This window comes from Podarcis liolepis, assembly GCF_965112155.1.
Source record: "Podarcis liolepis genome assembly, chromosome: 3".
Classification (NCBI taxonomy): Eukaryota; Metazoa; Chordata; class Lepidosauria; order Squamata; family Lacertidae; genus Podarcis; species Podarcis liolepis.
Window position 1 is genome coordinate 122,137,783 of NC_139557.1, and position 16,295 is coordinate 122,154,077.

The window sequence follows — 16,295 nt, forward strand, 5'->3', positions numbered from 1 at the left end:
CTCCACCAGGGCCAGGGCCTTCTCAGTGATGGCTCCGACCTGGTGGAATGTTCTGTCCCATGAGATCAGGGCGCTGCAGGATTTAACTTCAATCCGCAGGGCCTGTAAGACAGAGCTATTCCGCCTGGCTTTCAATTTGAACTTAGTCTGTTCTTTTATCCCACTTCTTCCCCCCCCCTCCCCTTTTTATGAAGATTACCCGCTCTGGGATCCCACAGCTAATTCTCCCCTGACTTCCTCGCTGGCCCAAATAGGACTAATTTAGCCAGCACAAGGAAAAGGGGACGACAGAGGACGAGATGGTGGGACAGTGTTCTCGAAGCTACCAGCATGAGTTTGACCAAGTGGAAGTGGAAGACAGGAGTGCCTGGCGTGCTCTGGTCCAGGGGGTCACGAAGAGGCGGACATGACTAAACGACTAAACAACAACAACCCTTCGTCACAGAAGAGAATTTATTTTTTTGTGTCACCCTTTTCTGAACCTTTTCCGACTCTGCAACATCCTTTCTGAGGCGACGCAGGTGGAACTGTTAACAGTATTCCAAACATGGTCACACCGTGATTTGTATAACGGCATGCTGGTATTGGCAGTTTTGTTTCCAATTCCTTTCCTAATGATCCCCGACATGCAATTCACCTTCTTCGCAGAGATGCCGCACACCGGGTCGACATCTCCATCGAGTTCTGCGCCACGGCCCCAAAGGCTCGCTCCAGGTCTTCCACCGCCGGCTCAGACCCCGTGAACGTAATATGTGAAATTAAGATTTCACTTGAAGTTGCATTTGCTTTTTTACTGCCCATTCGCTCCATACAGATGGGTCCTTTCGGAGCTCCTTGCAAGCCTTTTAATTTCAACCATGCTGAACGATGTGATGTTGTCGGCAGGCTTGGCTACTCTCCTGCTCGCCCCTGACTCCAGGCCATTTGTGGAGAAGGTAAAAAAGCACAGGTCCCAATGACAACACCAGCCTGGAGTCGCTGGCAGAGCGGCTGGCCTCAGCCTGGGGTGCCCAGGTGCTCCCAGACTACGCCTCAGCCCACCCAGTCACGGATGATGGGGGTTGTGGTCAAATGACTTCTGAGAGCCCGAGGTTGGGGGAGTCGTTGAGTCGTGTCCAACTCTTTGTGACACACAGTTTGGTCAAACTCATGCTGGTAGCTTCAAGAACACTGTCCCACCATCTCGTCCTCTGTCGTCCCCTTTTCCTTGTGCCCTCCATCTTTCCCAACATCAGGGTCTTTTCCAGGGAGTCTTCTCTTCTCATGAGGTGGCCAAAGTACTGGAGCCTCAGCTTCACGATCTGTCCTTCCAGTGTGGATAATATGGGCTAATTGCATCTATGCTACTTTAAGATACGTATCAGTGTTTCCCAAATGTGGGTCTCTCATCAATGCCTGCCAGCTAGACCAATGCTCCACAATTTGTGGGTCTGTCTGTTCGGGATCGCTGAAGAATGGATGCTTTTGAATTCTGGTGCTGGAGGAGACTCTTGAGAGTCCCATGGACTGCAAGAAGATAAAACCTATCCATTCTGAAGGAAATCAGCCCTGAGTGCTTACTGGAAGGACAGATCCTGAAGCTGAGGCTCCAAGACTTTGGCCACCTCATGAGAAGAGAAGACGCCCTGGAAAAGACCCTGATGTTGGGAAAGATGGAGGGCACAAGGAGAAGGGGACGACAGAGGACGAGATGGTTGGACAGTGTTCTCAAAGCTACCAGCATGAGTTTGACTAAACTGCGGGAGGCAGTGGAAGACAGGAGTGCCTGGTGTGCTCTGGTCCATGGGGCCACGAAGAGTCGGACACGACTAAACGGCAACAACAACAACCCCCTGCTTTCTCCTGCATTGACTCCGCTGCCTACACCCTTCCCCAAACCACAGTAACTACCCCCTCCCTCGCTAATATATTCAGCCCGTTTCCGAGAGTAAATACAACATCATCAAGCCGTTAACAGGTCTCCGAACAGAAGCAATTAGAGGCAATCATCGTTTCTCTGCACAGCCTAAAATAGGGGACACCGGAGGGGAACGCGATCTCCGTCGTCTAGGCACGTCAGGAGCGAGGCTGTCGGAGGAGAACCCTGCTTTGTCCCAATTACCAGAGACTTCCAGAGGGTCCAGAGGCGGCTGGGTGAGTCGGAATGAGGATGCCAGCAAGAGCTCTCTGCCTCCTTGAAAGGAATACATTGTGATATCCAGTCAGGCGCATCTTGCCATCTCTGGAACAGCGACACAGGGCACTAGGGTGCCCAAGGACATGCCGGTAGGATCACCTGCCGTGTGCTGACAGCACAGAGGGATGCAAATTTGGGCAGTTTTGCAGGCATGACTCAAGACAGAGGAAAACCTGCTCTCCCCACATCCAACTGAAACCGAATGTTTCAAGATGCTCTTTGGGAGTCCTGTCTCCTTGCAAGATCATGTGAAGCTTAGAACGCGACAAGTTAGGATGCTGAGCTGGTTGTTATATATCGATTTTATTAGTTCCTTGCTTGTATATCCCACCCTTTTCCTCCAACAAGCTGAAGGGGGTGTATATATTTCTCCTCACTTAATCTCCACAACAACCTTGTGTGGTAGTCTTAGGCTGAGGTGCAGTGCGACCGGCCAAGGAGCTTCATGGCCAAGTGGTAAGTTCTGGTTGCTTCATCTCACAGAGGATATTGTAGAGTTGGAAAAGGTTCAGAAACAGCAACCAAACTGATCAAAGGGAGGGAGCAGCTCCCCTAGGCAGAAAGCGTGAGACGTTTTAGTTTAGGGGAAAACAACAACAACAGCAATTTATTTATTTATACCCCGCCCATTTGGCTGGGTTTCCCCAGCCACTCTGGGTGGCTTCCAACAAAAGATTAAAAATCTTAAAGATTAAAAAAACCCAAAAGCCTCAGCTTTTTGTAGCTGGAGTCAGTCAAGGCCCGCCCTCCCAAGTTGGGTGGAAAAAAATCTACAGGGCAGGGAGCAGGACATCTAGGACTTTTCTTCTATAAATTCCCTTCTGTTAAGAGCCAAGCCTGTTTAGGGAAGTTTTTAATATTTAATGTTGTATTGTTTTTAACACTTGATTAGCAGCCGCTCAGAGTGGCTGGGGAAACTCAGCCAGATGGGCGGGGTATAAAGAATAAATTATTATTATTTATTATTATTATTATTATTATTATTATTATTATTATTAAACATTAAAACATCAGTCATTAAAAACTCTCCTAAACAGGGTTGCCTTCAGATGTATTCTAAACGTCAGATAGCTGTTTATTTCTTTGACATCTGCTGGGAGGGTGTTCCACAGGGTGGGCGCCACCACCGAGAAGGCCCTCTGCCTGATGAGCAAGCAGCGACGTGACAGATGTTTTAAAAATTATGTGTGGCATGGAAAAAGGCAGACAGAGAAAAGCTGTTCTCCCTCTCTCCTAAGACTAGAACTCGTAGACATCCAGTGAAGCTGAATGTCCGGAAAGAGAAGAGGAAGAATTTCTTTGCTCAACATTCAGTCGGACTGTGGAACTCCCTCTGGCTGGAGGCGGTAACAGCCTGGATGGCTTTAAAAGAGGATTGGACAAATTCATGGAGGTTGTCGATGGCCACTAAGCCATGGTGTCTATGTTCTGCCTCCAAGATGGAGACAGCAATCCTTCTGGAAACCCCAGGAGGGAGGAGTTGATCTTGGCCTCAAATCCTTCTTGCTGGTTTCCGATAATGGGCATCTGGTGGACCATTGTGAGAACAGGACATTGGACTAGATGAGCCACTGGTCTGATCCTGCAGGGTCTCCTTAAGTGTTTATAATAATAATAATTTATTATTGATACCCCGCCCATCTGGCTGGGCTTCCCCAGCCACTCTGGGCGGCTTCCAACAAAATATTAAAATACAGAAATGCATCAAACACTAAAAGCCTCCCTAAACAGGGCTGCCTTCAGATGTCTTCTAAAAGTTTGGTAGTTGTTGTTCTCCTTGACATCTGATGGGAGGGCGTTCCACAGGGCGGGTGCCACCACCAAGAAGGCCCTCTGCCTGGTTCCCTGTAGCTTTGCTTCTCACAACAAGGGAACCACCAGAAGGCCCTCGGAGTTGCACCTCAGTGTACGGGCAGAACGATGGGGTGGAGACGCTCCTTCAGGTTTATGGAAGCTCTTCTCTTTATCCCCTAGCCTAGGCGTCACACTTTGTCTCAAGTGTAGAGGCCAAGCTTGGAGGATCATACCTGTTCAGACTTGCACAGCGCTGTCCTAAAAACGGTTTACTTTGATTCTGGTCACCTGATGGGCAAAGATGAATTACTTGGTAATGACACCCCTTTCTTTTGATTAACTGCCACCCTCAAGCAGGCCAGCTGTTATTAGAAACGTTTGGCTGTGACAATTACAAATTGGATATTCTTCCCTCGCTGGGTAGAAACGGGTCGGTGATAAATGCGGGGTTTAATATTGTGCAATGTTATCGGCCGGCCACTGGCGCCTTGGCTAAAGTAGGACAACGAATTGCTTTTCTGGCTAATGAAAGTTGTTATCTGTTAAAAGGTGGGTGGGATATGAGAAGATATGAGAACACCACAGATACATTTGGGACATTACGCAAGAAGATAATAATAGCCTGGTGGATCGGGCCAAAGGCCTATCAAGTCCACCATCCTGTTCTCACTGTTGCCAGGCAGATGCCCTCAAGGGAATCCCACATGCAGGTGCTGGTTTTGACCTTTAAAGCCCTATATGGCCTCGGACCAACGTACCTACAGAACCGCCTCTCCTGGTATGTCCCACGGAGGACCTTAAGGTCCACAAATGACGACGTTTTGGAGGTCCCAAGTTGCAAGGTGGTTAGATTGGTCTCAACTAGGGCCAGGGCCTTTTCAGTACTGGCCCCGACGTGGTGGAACGCTCTGTCCCAAGGGACTAGGGCCCTGCGGGACTTGACATCTTTCCGCAGGGCCTGCAAGACAGAGCTGTTCCGCCTGGCCTTTGGCTTGGACTCAGTCTGACCCTTCTGTTTCCCTCCCCTTATGGTCTTGATTGATGGGCTACTTTTAAAATGAGGCTGCATTTTAAATTGCATTTTAACCTGTATTTTAAATTGGTCCCCCCCCTCCTATTATGTTTTTATTGTAATTTTACTGGTGTTAGCCACTCTGAGCCTGGCTCTGGCCAGAGAAAGTAGGTATAAATAAAATTTATTATTATTGTTATTAAACACAAGATCAACTCTCTTAAAAAAACAAATGTACTGAAACCTCAAACACTCTGTTTCATTGGATGGCCATAAGTTCAACGGTTATGAAAGAAGGGGCGGCGGCTTTTCTCTGTCCCGTTTCCCTAATGAAGAATTTTATAAACTCCTGTCAAGTTGCGTCTCGCTTGCGCTTTCTCTAAACTAAAAAGTCCCAAACACTGCAACCGTTCCCCATATGGCAGTCGCTGCATCCCTGTGATACAACAGGACTGGGGATGGTCCCCTCTATATTCCAGAGCAGACTTGGCCATCAGGTGCCCTCCAGATATTCTGGATTGCAACTCCCATCACCCTTTGCTTTGTATGCACATGTTTAGTAAAAGGCAAAGGGATGCGGGTGGCGCTGTGGGTTAAACCACAAAGCCTAGGACTTGCCGATCAGAAGGTTGGCGGTTCGAATGCCCGCGATGGGTGAGCTCCCGTTGCTCAGTCCCTGCTCCTGCCAACCTAGCAGTTCAAAAGCACGTCAAAGTGCAAGTAGATAAATAGGTACCGCTCTTGTGGGAAGGTAAATGGCGTTTCTGTGCGCTGCTCTGGTTCGCCAGAAGCGGCTTAGTCATGCTGGCCACATGACCGGGAAGCTGTACGCTGGCTCCCTCGGCCAGGAAAGTGAGGTGAGCGCCGCAACCCCAGAGTCAGTCACGACTGGACCTAATGGTCAGGGGTCCCTTTACCTTTACTAAAGGACCCCTGGACAGTTAAGTCCAGTCCAAGGCAACTATGGGGTTGCGGCGCTCATCTCGCTTAAGGCCAAGGGAGCTGGTGTTTGTCCACAGACAGCTTTCTGGGTCATGTGGCCAGTAGTACTAAACCACTTCTGGAGCAACAGGACACCATGGCAGAAACCAGAGCGCACAGAAACACCGTTTACCTTCCTGCTGCCGCGGTACCTATTTATCTACTTGCACTGGTGTGCTTTTGAACTGCTAGGTTGGCAGAAGCTGAGACAGAGCAATGGGAGCTCACTCCGTTGCGGGGATTCGAACCGCCGACCTTCCGATCAGCAAGCCCAAGAGTCTCAGTGGTTTAGACCACGTCCCTGCCCCAAAGTGGTAAGCACCAAGCTACCCCCTCTGCCTCCCCAGAGCCCCTCCTTTTAATGACGCTGTGTGTGTGTAATTGCGAGCTCATCCCCCACATCTTAACTGTAATACCTTTTCTTGGGTCTATATAATCGAAAAGGTGAATTACGGCAACACTGCCACTTTTTATCACCTCTCCCTAGTTTGGCTCCCCAGTAGGGAAGCACCTGCCCAAGAGGCAAGAGGTCACGATCTACGGTGATTCACCAAGTGGCAACAGAGTCTAGGAGCAGCACATTACTGAATCATCAAACAGCATCTGCAATTACCATGTGATTAGCCTGGCCTGTGAGCGCACCCTGAATCACATGAAATAGCTCCGCGTTCCTAATGAGAATTAGAAGTGGATGACAACACAGCAGGCTGGGCTGAGCCAAGCAGGCAAATGAGGATTGTCAAGAGCATGGAAGGAAGTGAGGGCTTGGCGGGGGCGGGGGGGGGGGCACACACAGAAGGATATCCTGCTGGGCCAGGCCAAAACCGGATCATCTCGTCCAGCATCCTACTCTCACAACGGCCAACCAGATGCCCCAAAGGCAGGGCCCAAGTCTGTGGTTTCCAGCAACTGGGATTCAGCAACTGATGGGAGGGCGTTCCAGAGGGCGGGTGCCACTACCGAGAAGGCCCTCTGCCTGGTTCTCTGTAACCTCACTTCTCGCAGGGAGGGAACCGCCAGAAGGCCCTCGGAGCTGGACCTCAGTGTCTGGGCTGACCGATGGAGGTGGAGACGCTCCTTCAGGTCTACTGGACCGAGGCCATTTAGGGCTTTCAAGGTCAGCACCAACACTTTGAATCGTGCTCGGAAACGTACTGGGAGCCAGTGAAGATCTTTCAAGACCAGTGTTATATGGTTTCGGCAGCCGCTCCCAGTCACCAGTCTAGCTGCCGCGTTCTGGATTAGTTGTAGTTTCAGAGTAACCTTTTCCAACTCTAAAATACCCTTTTTGAAGTTTGGTGACTGGAACTGTGCAGAGTATTCAAAACATGGCCATGCCATAGATTTGTATAAGGGCACTACGATTTGAGGGCAGGAGCGACTCTAGTGATTCTGACATCCAAGCCTTCAGAAAGTTTCTGTTTCACAGTAAGTGGCACCAGTGATTTAAAAAAAGGAAAAACCGAGGCCAGTACTCACCATGAAGCTGTTATAGTAAGGGCCACACTTTTAACACTGGGGGCGGGAGGTGCCAGTACTGTGTACCCTTGAGCGCCCCCCCCCCCTGAAAGCACCATCTGACTGCAAGCAACTTTACCTCTGCACACGATATACTCGCGTCCACGGGGGCACGAGAGCCAGTATCCTCGCCACCAAATCCACGAGGGTGCTCGGAGGGTAGCTCTTGTACCTCCCCGTCTTCCAGAGCTCATACAAGCCGGTGCCACGGATCACGAGGGTTGGGTAGAGCTTCATGCCATCAGGGCGAAAGGCGGGATTCTCAAAGAACTCCTGGGGGGGGGTGGAAACAAGAGAGACACGAGATCAGAATGCAAAAGGTGCATGAGTTCAGCAGCTCTTGTTTGCACGCAGGGATATAACTGAGGCTGAAAGAACATAATAATAATAATAACAACAACAACAATAATAATAATAATAATAATATTTTATTTATACCCCGCCTTGAGCCGGGCTCAGGGCGGCTAACACCAGTAAAATTACAATAAAAACATAATGGGGGGGGAACAATTTAAAATACGGGTTAAAATACAATTTAAAATGCAGCTGCATTTAAATAGTAGCCTATAAATCAAAACCGTAACGGGAGGAAAACATAAGGGTCAGACTGAGTCCAAACCAAAGGCCAGGCGGAACAGGCCCTGCAGAAAGATGTCAAGTCCCTCAGGGCCCCGGTTTCTTGTGACAGAGCGTTCCACCAAGTCGGGGCCAGTACTGTAAAGGCCCTGGCCCTAGTTGAGACCAATCTAACCACCTTGTGACTTGGGACCTCCAAAGTGTTGTTATTTGTGGACCTTAAGGTCCTCTGCGGGGCATACCAGCAGAGGCGGTCCTGTAGGTATGTGGGTCCTAGGCTGCTGCTACTGGATCAAGCCAGTGGCCCACCTAGTCCAGCATCCTGTTCTCACAGTGGCTGACCGGATGCCCCAAACGAAAAAACCCTCAATCAGGATTCGAATCCAACTCTCTCCCTTCCTGTGGTTTCCAGCAACAGGTGTTCAGAAGGGTTGCTGACTCTGATTGTGGAGGCACAGCAGAGACGTACTGGCTAGCAGCCACTGATAGCTCTCTCCTCCTCTGCGAATTTGTCTAATCCTCTTTTAGAGCCACCACTGCGTCCTGTGGGAGGGAGTTCCACAGCCTTAATAGGCGCTGCATGAAGAAGTACTTTCTGTTTTCTTTTTATCCACCTTCCCCAACCCTGTGTCCTGTAATAGGAATTTTATGGTCTTAGATATATGGTAATGTTCATAAGTGTACCAACCAAGCACATACATAGATCAGCACAGGAAGGCCATTTTGATTCCTAAATTGACCAAATCCTTTCTCTGCAAGGTCAAACTGGAAAAGCCTCCCCATTGTCTCTTTCCTCACAAATCCTGTCTTAAGGATATGTCTGTCTGAATAGGGTGTGAGCCTGTGACCTGGCCAGGAACTAAGTATTTATCATTACAAAAGACTGGCCAGGCTACTCAGGAAATCCAATCAAGTAACCTGCTAGACAGGAGATAAACAACAACAGGAGAAAAACAATATTAAAATTTCTGTGATGTAAGTGGGATGTATCTGAGGGGTGGTCTTAGGTTACACCCCTTCTGTGATGTATGTATGATGTTTCTGGGGGTGGTCTTGATCTACAGGATGGGAATTTCATAAGTCTTTATAAGGCCTTGCATGCCATTTTTCTGGGTCCCTCCTCCTCTCTTGCAGGTGAGGGGAGCACCCTGTTGCAACAGATCAATAAAGATCAGGCTTACTAGCTGCTTTGCTTCTCAATATTCTCTGGTTGGCCTCTGTTATTTTCTCCTACCAATAGGGAACCTACTTAAGGACTCTATATGGGCTCTTGGATACCCCATAAGGGAAAAGGGCAAATTTTTTATTTACAAAAGTCCCTTGCAGATGTCTTGGGCTGCAGCTCACCTCAGCCCCAGCCAGCCCAGGATCGGGGTGGCGAAGACTGCTCTAGATCAAGCCTTACAGGAGCACTTGGAGAGGGGTGGCAATTGCCTTTGTTTGCCGAGACGGCAGGCCCCGAACATCAAGAGCGCGACTTTCCGCCGCAGAACAAAAACCAAAGCCATCAAGGGCCGCCTGCAGCTCAAAACATCGCAGCTCTGGCAGAGTCTGAAGTGGGGCAGGGTGCACGCCTCGCTTTATTCCGGCGGGCAACCGCTGCTCTACGAATTGCAAAACAACAAAATGTCAATTAAAAACCCAGCGGCGCACGTTGTCAGTGCAGCAGTCAGACACGCCAGCCACGACACGCATTTTATAGGAACAATAATTGATTTCGCCAGCAGAAGTCTGCCTCAGAAAAGGGAGAAGGGGAGACATGCCTTGCTGTTATTAACACTAATGGCGCTGACAGGTTCCCATTCATTCACGCCCTTGTAAACCTGCGGGCTGGCATAAATAATCGGGAGGTGATTGGTATAAATTAGTCATTTCGGTGCCAGGAAACTGCTGCTTTTTCATCAAGGTAGAAGGGGCAGTTACTCAGCTGTGTAACAGCTACCTCTCCTCCCCTGAAAATCAGTGGCCTGGCAAACAGGTAGATTATCTTGTCTTAGCGGGAGAAACATCCTCGGAATTGGTTATCTCTGCCAGAGGTACTGGAGAAAGGAGAGGCGCCCTATACCTATACCTGAAGGAGCGTCTCCACCCCCATCGTTCTGCCCGGACAATGAGGTCCAGCGCCGAGGGCCTTCTGGAGGTTCCCTCATTGCGAGAAGCAAAGCTACAGGGAACCCAGTAGAGGGCCTCCACGGTGGTGGCGCCCGCCCTGTGGAACGCCCTCCTATTAGATGTCAAAACTACCTGACATTCAGAAGACATCTTAAGGCAGCCCTGTTCAGGGAAGTTTTTAATGTGTGACATCTTAGTGTATTTTTGGTCTTTGTGGAAGCTGCCCAGAGTAGCTGGGGAAACCTAGCCAGATGGGCGGGGTACATATAATAAATTATTATTATTATTATTATTATTATTATTATTATTATTATTATTATTATTATGGCAGGCAAGTTGACAATGAATTCAGGAAAAAGTGACATCATCCAGAATACAGTGGTACCTCGGGTTACATACGCTTCAGGTTACAGACTCCGCTAACCCAGAAATAGTGCTTCAGGTTAAGAACTTTGCTTCAGGATGAGAACAGAAATCGTGCTCCGGCAGCGCAGCGGCAGCAGGAGGCCCCATTAGCTAAAGTGGTGCTTCAGGTTAAGAACAGTTTCAGGTTAAGTACAGACCTCCGGAACGAATTAAGTACTTAACCCGAGGTACCACTGTAGTGTTTTATGGTACAGCTCCTGCTGTCCACCCACATCATTGTGTGAGATGAGACAGGCTGGAGCAAGAGGCAGGACCTTTTTAGTGGTGGTGCCTACATTGTGAAAGAGATCTGCAAGGCTACATTTTGTTGTCATTTGGGCTGCTGAATGTTGCCAGAAGCAACAAGGAGCCCAGCAACGGACGCAACTCTTACCTATGCCAAGCAGGCTGCATCTGATGCACAACGAAAGTCAGACATTTGCACCAACAGATGCACACACACCCTCTAGTTCAAGGACAAGCACTCAAAGAAGGTGATGGGCATGATCCCAAAGGCCAGAGAGAGGGGTCCCAGGGCCCGCCTTCTCGTTGCACAGGTTACCCACAACAGAGGGGAGATCAATTTTGCGTTCCTAATCCAGGAGAAAAGCGATGGCAAACCTAGACAGCATCTTAAAAAGCAGAGACATCACCTTGCCAACAAAGGTCCATATAGTTAAAGCTATGGTTTTCCCAGTAGCGATGTATGGAAGTGAGAGCTGGACCATCAAGAAGGCTGATCGCCGAAGAATGGATGCTTTTGAATTCTGGTGCTGGAGGAGACTCTTGAGAGTCCCATGGGCTGCAAGAAGATCAAACCTCTCCATTCTAAAGGAAATCAGCCCTGAGTGCTCACTGGAAGGACAGATCCTGAAGCTGAGGCTCCAAGACTTTGGCCACCTCATGAGAAGAGAAGACTCCCTGGAAAAGACCCTGATGTTGGGAAAGATGGAGGGCACAAGGAGAAGGGGACGACAGAGGACGAGATGGTGGGACAGTGTTCTCGAAGCTACCAGCATGAGTTTGACCAAACTGCGGGAGGCAGTGGAAGACAGGAGGGCCTGGCGTGCTCTGGTCCAGGGGGCCACGAAGAGTCGGACACGACTAAACAACAACAAATCCAGGAGCGCACAGAGCAGATTTAAACTCTGCAGTACTGGCTTCCTTGTTCACTCCTGCATTCTTAGGAGGGTAATGAATAGCAGCAGCTAAGATTAACACTTCAAAGCCATGACTGCTTTTGCTGATTGTCTCCAAACCTGCAGGGCGTAAAACAGTCCCTTGGCTGTTGACACATACAAATGCAATAATTTCTGTCGCTTTCCTATGCGGCACCAGAATTAAAAGTCTACAGGGGATTAGATTTTCTCTCTCTCCTCCCCATCCCGCCCCCAAATCATACAAACGCTCGCTCTCCTTTGTGCCAATCTGGACTGTGTGATGAACCCTGAAGTTTAGCGTAAGAACTGTTGGGAAAGAGGGGGACAAATACGTTTCAAGAGTGCCGTAATCATCTGCTCAGCACGTGGGAACACAGAGCCTACTGCCACAAAACAACTCCCAAGTCTGGGTGCGAAAGAATATGAGCTACCGGGAGCAGCAAGGACCACGGAGAAGTTTCGGGAGCAAAACACCCCACACCAAAGGGATTGCTTATACTAGAACAACAGATACAAAATGTAAAAAGAGGGAGTGTGCAGAACAGCTCTCACCAACCCAGAGCCCTTCAGATGTTTTGGACAAAACTCCCACCAACTGGAGGACAACGGTTACTTAAGAGACCGCCTTGTCCCTTATCGGAGAACTGCACTGGTGGCCAATTTGCGATCAGGCTAAGTTCAAGGTGTTACTGTTAGTATATAAAGCCCTTAACAACTTGGGTTCACCTACGAGATCACCTTTGGTAAAAGGACCGCTGGATGGTTAAATCCAGTGAAAGGAGACTATAGGGTTGCGGCGCTCATCTTGCTTTCAGGCCGAGGGAGCCGGCGTTTGTCCAGACAACCTTCCGGGTCATGTGGCCAGAAGGACTAAACCGCTTCTGGTGCAACGGAACACCGTGACGGACGCCAGAGCACACGGAAACACCGTTTACCTTCCCGCCGCAATGGTACCTATTTATCTACTTGCGCTGGTGTGCTTTTGAACTGCTAGGTTGGCAGGAGCTGGGACAGAGCAACGGGAGCTCACTCCGTCACAGGGATTCGAACTGCTGACCTTCCGATCGGCAAGCCCAAGAGGCTCAGTGGTTTAGACCACAGCGCCACCGGCATCCCAACTCGAGATCCCTTTACCCCACAAGTGCTCACTCGACTGCTTCGATCCACAGAACTGGCACAGCTACAGGTGCCAAGCAATTCCCATTCTGAAGTTGTAAGAACTTGTTTAGTGTGGCAGCAGCTAACCTTCGGAACTCCCCGCCTATTGATATCAAGCAGGAACCTTCATTGCATTCTTTTTGGCGCCTGCTAAAAACATTCTCGTTTAGGCAAGCCTACCCAGATGATTAGAAAGCTGATGTGAATGTCAGCCTGTTTCAGTATTCTACCTGTTTGGAATGCTGTTTTAATTTTTGTTGTAGCATTTTGTAAACTGCTTTGAGGTTTGTTGGGGTTTCTTTTTGGGGTTTTTTTTTTACAATCAAGCGGTGTCTCAGTCTCTACGGCCACAGCAGGCGTTGTAACCTTCCAATGGTTTGACTTCACCCACAAAGGCACAGCCCTCCTTTGTCCCCCGAGACAGATGGACGCCAGCAAGAATATAGGCATTTGTTCCCCATAAATTTCAATCCTTGGTGAGGTCTACATTGAAAGAATACATGACTGAATTTGGATTGGTTGATGTTTGGCGCATTTCACATTGTAGAAAAGGTGGCTCTCTCTCTCTCTATATATATGTAATCAGTTCATCACAACTGTTTGAGAATAGAATATGAACAGAATATTTTCTGGCCCCTTCTCCATTATTACAGCATGTTACAACACGTCAAATTGGTACCATTGCTATTTCAGATCATGCACTATCTTGCTAGGCAGTTATCTGATAAGGCGAAAACCTCTGGCATGTGGTGTTTAAATATCTCACTCTTAGATGATGAGAATTTTAGAACACAGGTGGGTGCTGACCTTCAGGGGTTATTCTTATTGCTAATATGAGCTGATGTTTCTTTTCTTTTCCCTTCTGGTTATATTTGCAAAGAATACACACACACACACACACACACACACACCCCAAGGAGAGCATTTTGCAATAGCAGCAAACAGAAGTGACATTCTGTGCCAGCAGTTTTAGCATGCAAAAAATGAAACTGGGGGTCTAGACATGGGGGGCGGGTCTGGACAACTGGAGGGGGGTGTCTGAAACTGGTGGGTCTAGACATGTACGGAAATCGGATGCTTAAAGTGGTGACCGGTAGGAATTTTAAGAGACGTCCGGAATTTCCTGCATGCATGGCAACCTAGGGCCCCTTTTTTTTTGTTTTCTGTTTTTGTGTGTTCGTCACTGACACTTTCTGTCCTGCTTTGGCCACCGTCGGCTTCCTTTTCAGCCCTGTCTTCTGCCTCCTGGTACTGGCACCTCCCGTCATATTGCAGCCCACAGGCATGGGTGAGGCAAAGCTCTCGGTGGAGGGGGTCTGTGCTGGGCATGGACCACCTCCCTTCCTCGGGTTCCCTCCCCCTCGGGCTCCCAGGGTGGGTGGCGAAGGGGTTGTCTCCCCTCCTTGAGGGCCTCTTCGGTCCTTCTCTCCTGGAGGTCTCCGGGTCTCCCCGGCTGGGCATGGGGATCCGCTGAGGCTGGGGCTGTATTCTGAACATCATCATGATCATTTTATTTCTATGCCGCCTTTCCACAGTTAAAACAATGCTCAAGGAGGCTTGCTGTTGTTGTTTAATCATTTAGTCGTGTCCGATACGTTTGATCTTCTTGCAGTCCACGGGACTCTCAAGAGTCTCCTCCAGCACCAGAATTCAAAAGCATCCGTTCTTCGGCGATCAGCCTTCTTTATGGTCCAGCTCTCACTTCCATACATGGAAAACCAGAGCTTTAACTATACGGACCTCTGTTGGCAAAGTGATGTCTCTGCTTTTTAAGATGCTGTCTAGGTTTGCCATCGCCTTTCTCCCAAGGAGCAGGCGTCTTTTAATTTCATGACTGCTGTCACCATCTGCAGTGATCATGGAGCCCAAGAAAGTAAAATCTCTCACTGCCTCCATTTCTTCTCCTTCTATTTGCCAGGAGGTGATGGGACCAGTGGCCATGTCAAGGAGGCTTAAAACTACATAAACAATTTCCACATAAAAACAAAGATACAAAAAGTTAATGTCAGTAATATCAGTAACAACAGCAAAAACTCCCAATGAGACTTTTCCCCAAATACCCATTCTTGTTGGGCAGCAGCCGCAGTCCTTATGCGGCCCATCAGGCCCCACCCTCAGCCAAATGGAGAGAGGCAGGAATATGCCCCATTTCCCTTAGGAAGTTTCCTAAAAAAAAACCTTAACTACTTAGTGGGGGTATCAGAAATTTTACTTTTTGAAATATGGCAATGACAAACCTAGACAGCATCTTAAAAAGCAGGGACATCACCTTGCCAACAAAGGTCCGTATAGTTAAAGCTATGGTTTCCCCAGTAGTGATGTAGGGAAGTGAGAGCTGGACCATAAAGAAGGCTGATCGCCAGAGAATGGATGCTTTTGAATTATGGTGCTGGAGGAGACACTTGACTGCAAGAAGATCAAACCGATCCATTCTGAAGGAAATCAGCCTTGAGTGCTCACTGGAAGGACAGATCCTGAAGCTGAGGCTCCAAGACTTTGGCCACCTCATGAGAAGAGAAGACTCCCTGGAAAAGACCCTGATTTTGGGAAAGATGGAGGGCACAAGGAGAAGGGGACGACAGAGGACGAGATGGTGGGACAGTGTTCTCGAAGCTACAAACATGAGTTTGACCAAACTGTGGGAGGCAGTGGAAGACAGGAGTGCCTGGCGTGCTCTGGTCCAGGGGGTCACAAAGAGTCGGACATGACTAAACGACTAAAGAACAACAAAGTCTAGGATGCAGCTAGAAAAGGAATATCAGCTCTTGTGGCCAGGTCAGGGCAATATGATTTGCAAGCACCGTTGCCTCTCTCCAGAGTCGCAAGAACTGCTCATGCATGAGGATGCTCTGGGTGAGTGATGGCCTGTGAGAGCACGAGGCTTCAGGCTTTGGATCAACATTATATTGGAATTTGGCCATTTGCAGTTGGGTTCAGAGGTGAGAGGGCCACCATTAAACGAACACCGCTGACTTTTCCTCTTGCAGTTATTTAACATGTTTGAAATGTCAGGGATGCAACAGAAACAATTAATCCATAGGCAGAATGGAGGCGAGGGCTGCAAAGGTTCATCGCTCAGACCTCTAAGTTGCCCTGTGAACTATGGATTCATGATTCATAAGCAGTCCTTGCCGGCAGGGTGAGGGTTGGGGAGTTTTGGTGATTCTGAGTTGCAAAGAAAGAAAGAAAGAAAGAAAGAAAGAAAGAAAGAAAGAAAGAAAGAAGCTGAAGTTTGTCAATTATTCATAGAATGGCCAGTTTTGGTGTTTGGGGGTGGAAATAAGCCTGCATCACACAGTCCATAGCTCATGCACACACATTGTGCTTGGGGCTGTACAGTGTGAGCAACACACGAACACCAAGATCTAGGAAAACAGTCTAAAAATATTTAGTGGCTGCTGCA

The 16,295-nt window shown here is 48.7% G+C and overlaps 1 protein-coding gene across 1 annotated transcript in view; it reads right to left on the reverse strand.

Annotated features, from left to right (window-relative positions):
* ELP3 (elongator acetyltransferase complex subunit 3) overlaps positions 1–16,295 on the reverse strand; it is a 110,685-nt gene that overhangs the window by 41,745 nt on the left and 52,645 nt on the right. The window contains exon 10 of the mRNA XM_083494516.1: positions 7,561–7,754. Coding sequence (XP_083350642.1) covers positions 7,561–7,754 — 194 coding nt within the window. The remainder of the gene's footprint in view (positions 1–7,560; positions 7,755–16,295) is intronic.